Source organism: Mustela putorius, unplaced genomic scaffold (assembly GCF_011764305.1).
Source record: "Mustela putorius furo isolate JIRA1106 unplaced genomic scaffold, ASM1176430v1.1 tig00003845_pilon_pilon_pilon, whole genome shotgun sequence".
Lineage (NCBI taxonomy): Eukaryota > Metazoa > Chordata > Mammalia > Carnivora > Mustelidae > Mustela > Mustela putorius.
Genome location: NW_025421998.1, coordinates 95,869,015 through 95,876,731, shown reverse-complemented (window position 1 = coordinate 95,876,731; position 7,717 = coordinate 95,869,015). Strand labels below are relative to the sequence as shown.

General features: G+C 37.0%; 1 protein-coding gene across 1 annotated transcript; it reads right to left on the bottom strand.

Moving 5' to 3' along the window:
* Positions 1-3,083: 3,083 nt before the first annotated feature.
* LOC101687878 (olfactory receptor-like protein OLF3) lies at positions 3,084-4,172 on the bottom strand. The gene has a single exon (XM_004772101.2). The coding sequence runs from the start codon at positions 4,170-4,172 to the stop codon at positions 3,231-3,233; it is 942 nt and encodes a 313-aa protein (XP_004772158.1). The 3' UTR covers positions 3,084-3,230.
* Positions 4,173-7,717: the final 3,545 nt, after the last annotated feature.

Sequence of the window (7,717 nt, the reverse complement as noted above, 5' to 3'; positions counted from 1 at the left end):
ACAGGAAAACTTAGCAAGATGTGACTTAAAATGCTAGAAACAAAGTGAAGAACTTAAGGAGTTTGTGATTTTTTTTTTTTAAGAGTTTGTGATATTTTAAGTAAAAGGCCTAGGGGAAAAAAAAAAAAAAAACAAGCCTCCCTTTAGAGAAGATCTGATGTTAATGCACAGATAAAAGGGGTAAGACAGAAGGCTAAGCTAATCTTTTCATCAAATGAAATGTCCTTTATATAATAAAGGAAAGAAAAAGCAGCACAAGAAAATGATTTCCTCCCAAGATGCACAAAAGAACAAACTAGCTATTTTAACTTAATTGCATTCATCTGGATTCTGAGTTTTATCCCCGGATTCTAGAAGATGAGTGTACACTATTTCACTGCCCCTGATTGTAATCTGTGAGGAACCACAGAGAAGAGGATCTGTACCAGGAAGTTAAGGACAAACAAATGTAAAGTATTTTTACTTAATATTTTCAAAATTATCAGGAGTTTGGGTTTAAAAACACAGGCATATTGGCATGGCAAAATTCCAGGATTAACTATCGAGCAGTGTTTGTGAACATTCAGCAGCCTATTGTTAGTACTCACCAGAAACAAGCTGAAGTTCCGTTATAACCAGTAATGCATACTAACTATTGATTTTTATATCATAAAAATATTTTATGGTTGATAGGTTTATAGGTTGATAAAAATTTTTTTTTTTATTTTAACCACACAGTGTATAGGTTAGTTTTGGTTATCAGAGCGGATTGACTGATAGTTCAGAATGTGGGGTTCCTATTTGTTACAGCCTTAACTGTGTCCCACCAAAATTCATATGTTAGAGTCCTAACCCCCAATACCTCAGAATATGACTGTATTTGGAGATAAGGCCTTTAAAAATGTAATTAAGGTAAAATGAGGTCACATGTGCAGGCCCTAATGCAATATGACTGGTGTCCTTATAAGAAGAGGAGATTAGGACATAGATATGTACACACGAAGGAAAAACCAGCTGAGGACACGGCAAGAAGGCAGCCATCTAAAGCCAAGGAGAGAGGCCTCCAAGGATACAATGCTATCAATGCCTTGATCTTGGACTTCCAGCCTCTAAAACTGTGGGAAAATAACTTTTTGTTGTTTAAGCCACTCAATCTGTGATATTTTAATAAGACAGCCCTGGAAAACTAATACAGCATCTATTGCTCACTAGAGGTCTTCAAGGAAGGCTGGACAGACCAGTCTCTGAGCATCAAAGAATATCAGAGGGACTTTTTTTACTGCTATGGAATGTCCAGCACACAGATGCAAATACCCAGACTTAGTCTTTGATTTTCTCTTGGTAAACAATTTCACTATAGTTGAGTTAGTCTGTACTAACATCACATTCAACCATTTCAGGTAATGGCTGACCACGTGCCCATCTTTCCCTCCCTCCTTCCCTCTCTCCCTTTATTCCACCCTCAATAAATGCTCTAGCATAAAAGAGAGAACTTGATTCATTAGTCCTATAGCTATGCTTTAAAGAACATAGTCTTGAGAAGCTGAAGAAAATCTGTTACTAAAAGATGAGTCTAGAGGAATTTTACAGAGGTACAGGCATTGGTTTTGATGTGCAAAATCTGTTTTTACTTCACCTGATACCTATTTTTGTAGGGGTTCTAGAGAGCCAAAGATTAGTGCCATATAAAGACCTTCATGTTACACATTAACATCTCTGGGGATGCTCCAGATCTGGGCATAGGAAGACAAGAATAGACCCCACTTCCAGATAATAATCAGATGGAGCTAAGAGCATCAGGAATTGTTACTATGTGAATTTTGCCACTTATATGCAAACAGACAAGGATCGGAAAATAATAAAGGTATTTGGCAAAGTCTTATATCTTTCTAGATAAAATGATTAAAATGTTTGAATAATCTATTTTAAAGTAGATTTAAAAGCATTCACAAAATCTGCTCTACTGGTTTTCAATGTGAAAGTAGGTTCACAGTGGTATACAATTGGCATGTATTACATGGTAATTTTTTAATGACTTTTTCTGTTTATTATGTCTATGAGAAAGAAAGAGAAAGCAAACTAACGGAATAAATTTGAGAATCAAGATTCAAAATATTCTTGGTGGGTTGGTGTGATGCATGAAAATCAATAATAAAAATTAGCAGAGCTAAATATACATGTTTTCATTTAAGTTTTAATAAAATAAGAATGCAGAGAATATGGAGATTTTGTAAGCAGTTTATAGGAAAATCATCTTGGAAAATTAGTTAAATAAAAAACCATAGTTATGAATAATTTTGGAAATAATGGTGATGCTTACACAACATTGAGAAAATAATGTCACTGAATTGTATCCTGGCTAAATTAGCAAATTTTATGTTTTATGTATATTTTGTTACAATAAAAAAAGAGTATAGTGAAGCCACAGATATTTTGCATATTACAAATAAATTCAATTCTTTTTTTAAAGATTTTATTTACTTATGTGACAGACAGAGATCACAAGTAGGCAGAGAGAGAGAGGGGGAAGCAGGCTCCCTGCTGAGCAGAGAGCTCGATATGGGTCTCCATCCCAGGACCCTGAGATCATGACCTGAGCTGAAGGCAGAGGCTTTAACCCACTGAGCCACCCAGGTGCCCCGCAAATTCAATTCTTGAAAAGCGAATGAGAACCAACATACTGGAGTGAACAAATAAAGCATCATATATTATTTATTTCAGAATATCATATCACACTCTAGACTAAGGCACAAATGGTGTTGAAAGTTCTAAAACTGTCATCATTTGAGAAAGAGTTAAAGAAACTATTGTGATTATCCTGGAGGAAATAAGGTTGTTCTACAAATAAATGGAACATTGTCATGTGAAAAGAGGAACAGATATTCTCCATTCTGCTGCACCAGGTAAAAGCAGACCTAATTGGTGGAATTCACCTCTCTATTCATTCCACACCAGATCTGCTGGACAAAGATGCAGATCATTTCTTTATGCATTGATGTGCTAATAAAATTGTAAAAATGGGCCAATGAAGTCTAAATACCACTGGATATCTGACAGAAGATGATCTAAGAAAGGCCCTCTCATGGATCACTGACATGTGATTTATCTTGCATTGGCCTGTATGAGGAAATTCATTAATCAGGTAGAGGGATGCTTTACCCAAATGCAAGGTCATATGTGGGAGTCCTGTATACCTCCAGCCCATCTCCTTTTTGGTTTTGATTATAGGTAATAGGAAGATCTTATAGTCTTTACTCTTTATCTCTGAAATTCTCTAGAAATTTTTGAAAAGCAGCCATAACTTCCTTATTCCTCAAGCTGTAGATCAAGGGGTTCAACATAGGTGCTACCAGAGCATAGAATAGAGTGACAAATTTCTCCACTTCCATGGAGGAGGCTGACCGTGGAACCAGGTAGGTGAAGATGGTAGCCCCAAAGCACATGCAAACCACAATGAGGTGGGAGGCACAAGTCCCAAAGGCTTTGCTACGTCCCTGAGCAGAATGAATTTGCAAAATGGCAGTAACTATACAACCATAGGAGAACAGAACAAGGGAACAGGGAAGCATGATCACCAGAAATCCTGAGATGGCCATCATGACCATGTTGAAGGAGATGTCCACACAGGCTAACCTTACCACTGCGAGGGTCTCACAGGCAAAGTGATTAATAACATTGTGACACAGGGGAAGCCGGAAGGTAATGATTGTTTCCATTAGCGAATTTGTGAAACCAGCCACCAAGCAGCCAGCAGCCAGGCCCACGCACAGCCCTTCATGCATGATGACCGTGTAGTGCAGTGGATGGCACACTGCCACATAGCGGTCATAGGCCATGGCTCCCAGCAGGAAGAACTCAGATCCACCCAATCCTAGGGAGAGGTAGAGCTGAAACACACAGCTATAGAACGGGATGGACTTCCGGGCTGAGAGCATGTGGGCTAGCATTTGTGGGGTAAAACTGTTTGCATAACAAAGGTCCACAAAAGATAAAACACCAAGGAAGAAGTACATGGGATTATGAAGCCTGTTGTCCAGACTGATCAGAAGAAGAATGAGGGTATTTCCCACAAGAGTCACCAAGTACATGGTCAGGACCAGGACAAAGAGGAAGACTTGAGTCTTTGGGTCATTGGACAAACCCAGCAGAATAAACTCACTCACCCATATCTGGGTTTTATTTTCCTGGTCCATGAGCTTCTGAGGACCAAACTCTAAAGATGTTGGAAAAACAAATCATGAAAACTTGGGATTAGAAGGCTGGTTTTTAGACCATATAGAGAGAGTCTACCCATCTGAACCAAAGTTCTTCTAGAACATCTCAGCCAAATCATCATCCAAACTCTACTTGAATGCATCCATATATGAGGAACACAATAGAACCCAACTGTGTAGCTGGAAATCAAGGAGTAAAGAAGTTATATTCTTATAATTCCATTTACTGGATCATAATTTCTTCTCTGAAACATCAGCTCTTAACTGAAGGAAGGAAATTAATGAATATTTAGACTTAAAATCCTACTCAATTTAGTAGTTATTATAGAGAATTCATGTCTTTTTGGTGAGAAACATTTTGGTTCACATGAAAGATATATTTTTCTGAATCCTGAATGATGTCCAGTCCCATTTAATTTCATTTTGTTTATTGGATTTACCCTCTAAATATCTCAGACACAACCCTACTTACCCCTCAGTGGAATGCATCCATGAAACCCTAGATGTTTTAAATAATATTCTTATGTTTTTATTAATAGATTATTTTGAATACATTTGCTGTAACTTGTCATTTTGAGAGTGTCAAATGGAAGGCCTCCTCTCTACCTATGTCACACCAGTGGCCACACTGGGCGAGATCAACAGAAGATAGCTAACTTCAAGAATTGGGTGTTGCATAAAGTATACATAGCTGCTAATTAATCTTCTGTGCCCTTCAAAGGGAGTTTAATAAAGTGTTTAATGATGTGAGGTTATCACTTTACAATGATGCTTTCTCAAGGAAGGAACAGCTCATTCATTTCTCAATACAACATTGATCAGTCCTCACCAGTGAAGACAGGATAGAATATCAGGTCCTAATTATAGAACATGATGACATAAGCAGTAATTCTTTGACCCCAAACCAATGCTCTTCTTCCATTTACTTCCAAAAGAAAAAAAGTGATCCATAACTCAAATATACAGATAGGAGTCTGAAGTCTTAGAGACTATTTTAGTGATGAAAGATCTACATGAAAGATGATTATGCTGTATGTTAACTAACCGGAATTTAAATAAAAACTTTAAAAAAAAAAGATTATTACTCCACTGGCTTCTATGTTATTCATGCTATAATTATTGAAGGACAGAAAGACTATAACTGCATTTATCAAAGACTTCCACTTTCAGCCTAAAAACTTAGAATAATTGTTAGAGATCATGCTTCTTCTAACATAGGTGTTTGGGGGACTTAAAATTGAAATTCATTGTCATGAAAAGAGCAATTTTCAGACCATTTGTCATTAAATATTCAGGATTTAGTATTGTTTTGAGTAATATCCAAAATGCCAAAGAATTTACTAAAAACTGAGCTTTCAGAAACTGGGTGCTACACATGAAATAGTGGAAATAATCAAACAACATCAGAAAGCCCATTCAAGGCCTTGCAGTGGAACCTTCTAGTCATTCACACCACAATTAACTGGAATGAGATTGGCAAAGAGAGTCACAATGCTTACAGTGTAAGTAAAATTCTTCACTATGTAATAAGATACAGGATTCAAAATCTTCATGACAAATAGGTAGTTCGTAATCAAGAGTTATATTTTTCTAGAATATTTAAAACTTAACAGGTTGTTTAACCTCATGGCTAGACACCAATAGCATAGTCTTAATTCTTTTGTGTTCCCTTGCTTGTAATTTCTGTTGCACTATATCTATTTGTACATCAGCTTCTTTTCATTTTGCCATTATTTTACACTGAAATAAAAAATATATTGTCATTATAATGGTTAGAAAATTTCCTAGTCATGAAAACCCTGATAAAAATATGGACCGATATATTTACAGTGCTTCCCTATCCCTACATAAATGTATTGTTAACACTCTAATGCTTTTTATAGATTCACCAATAACTAAAGAGACCACACTAGAAAACACAGGTTTCTCTCTGACATCCACAAATCTGCAGTTTTAGAAGAGAATTATCTCTCTCTCTTTCTACATGTACGTGCATATACATACACATATATATTTCAAGAATTGCTGAAAAGGTAGATGTTGAAAAAGTTATTTTGTGCTTATAGCTTTGTGTTAGGATTTCATGAAATAAACCAAACAACTGTATAAATCACACTTAATAAAACCTGAAATATACCAAAGTGGGATGAATTGTTTCTAAGGCGTATTTCTATTGCAACCGGTTCTTTAAAGCAATGCCAGCGGCTTGTGTCACATTGTACGTAAGACTTACTCCACATAACCCTCTTCAGTCCTGACTGCAGAGGGCTCAGATATAACTGTGAGGCAGCCACTTTCCCACGTGATGTCAGAAGGGGTGTATATGCCCACAGGTGGCGGGAATGCAAAGGTGATGGGTCATGGTAGATTCATTTACACTCTTCACACTTCTATAACCAGGACTCAAATGTCAGCTTTAACAAATCAAATAGTAACTCAACAAGTAAGTGTTTTCCTACCTGTCTCCAAAAACATATCCACAAGGTGGGTATTTGTTATTATAGTCATGTCATACTTGCTCAGTGACACAGTCAGACTAGTACATCTCTAAGTGATACATAATTTGTGTGAGTGATTTTGCTGTTTTTAGTAAAATACATTTAATATTTTTTTAAAAAGTGATGTGTTAAAGTCAAAGTAAATCCTGTTTCTTTGTAAAACTGTTTCAAATGACTTACCCAATCAATTGCCCTGTGAATCCCTGAATAGTCAGTTCAGTTTTAGAAAATCTTAAATTATCTGCTTTTTGGGGGGCAGATGGTGGGAAGAAAACAAGCTCCTGAAACACTCTTGCTCACCCAGAGTACAAAAATTCACTGAGTAGGAAAAATGTTATGAGAAGAATTAAAAACTATAACTGCATTTGTTTCTGTATCAAGTTGAACAAACATTTTCTTATTGTGTACCAAATTATACTAAATATCCTATATACCTAATAATATATAATATAATAAATATAAATCTTCACAACAACACTCTGAAGTTTGGCCTATTATTTGCAGAAGGTAAAGGAGATGAAGAGTCAGCAGGTAAACAGGGTTACCTGAAACCTAGGGACATCCCTAGTGCTTCTACACACAGCGTGACCCGTGTGCCATACAGCAATAGTCACTGTTTAAGGGCTGTGGATTCACCTGACGTAAAATCAGGAAACATAGTGGGGCACGTGGATGTCTCAGTTGGTTAAGCATCTGCCTTCAGCTCAGATCACGATCCCAGAGTTCTAAGATGGAGCCCCACAACGGACTCCTTGCTTAGCAGGGAGCCTTCTTCTCTGCCTGCCACTCCCCCAGCTTGTGCTTTCTCTCTCTCTCTTTCCGAAAAATAAATAAAACCTTTAAAAAAATCAGGAGACATACCAAGAGGACTGAGGTCCTACTTTGGATCCCATTCACTTCCAAGTTGTGGTAGAGCAGAGCAAGTACCTGCTGTTTACTTGGGAATTTGAAGTCTGGCTTTCAGGCCTTGCCAACAACAGGACAAGGAGAAACAAAGTGTATCTCTTTCATTTAGAAACTCTATTC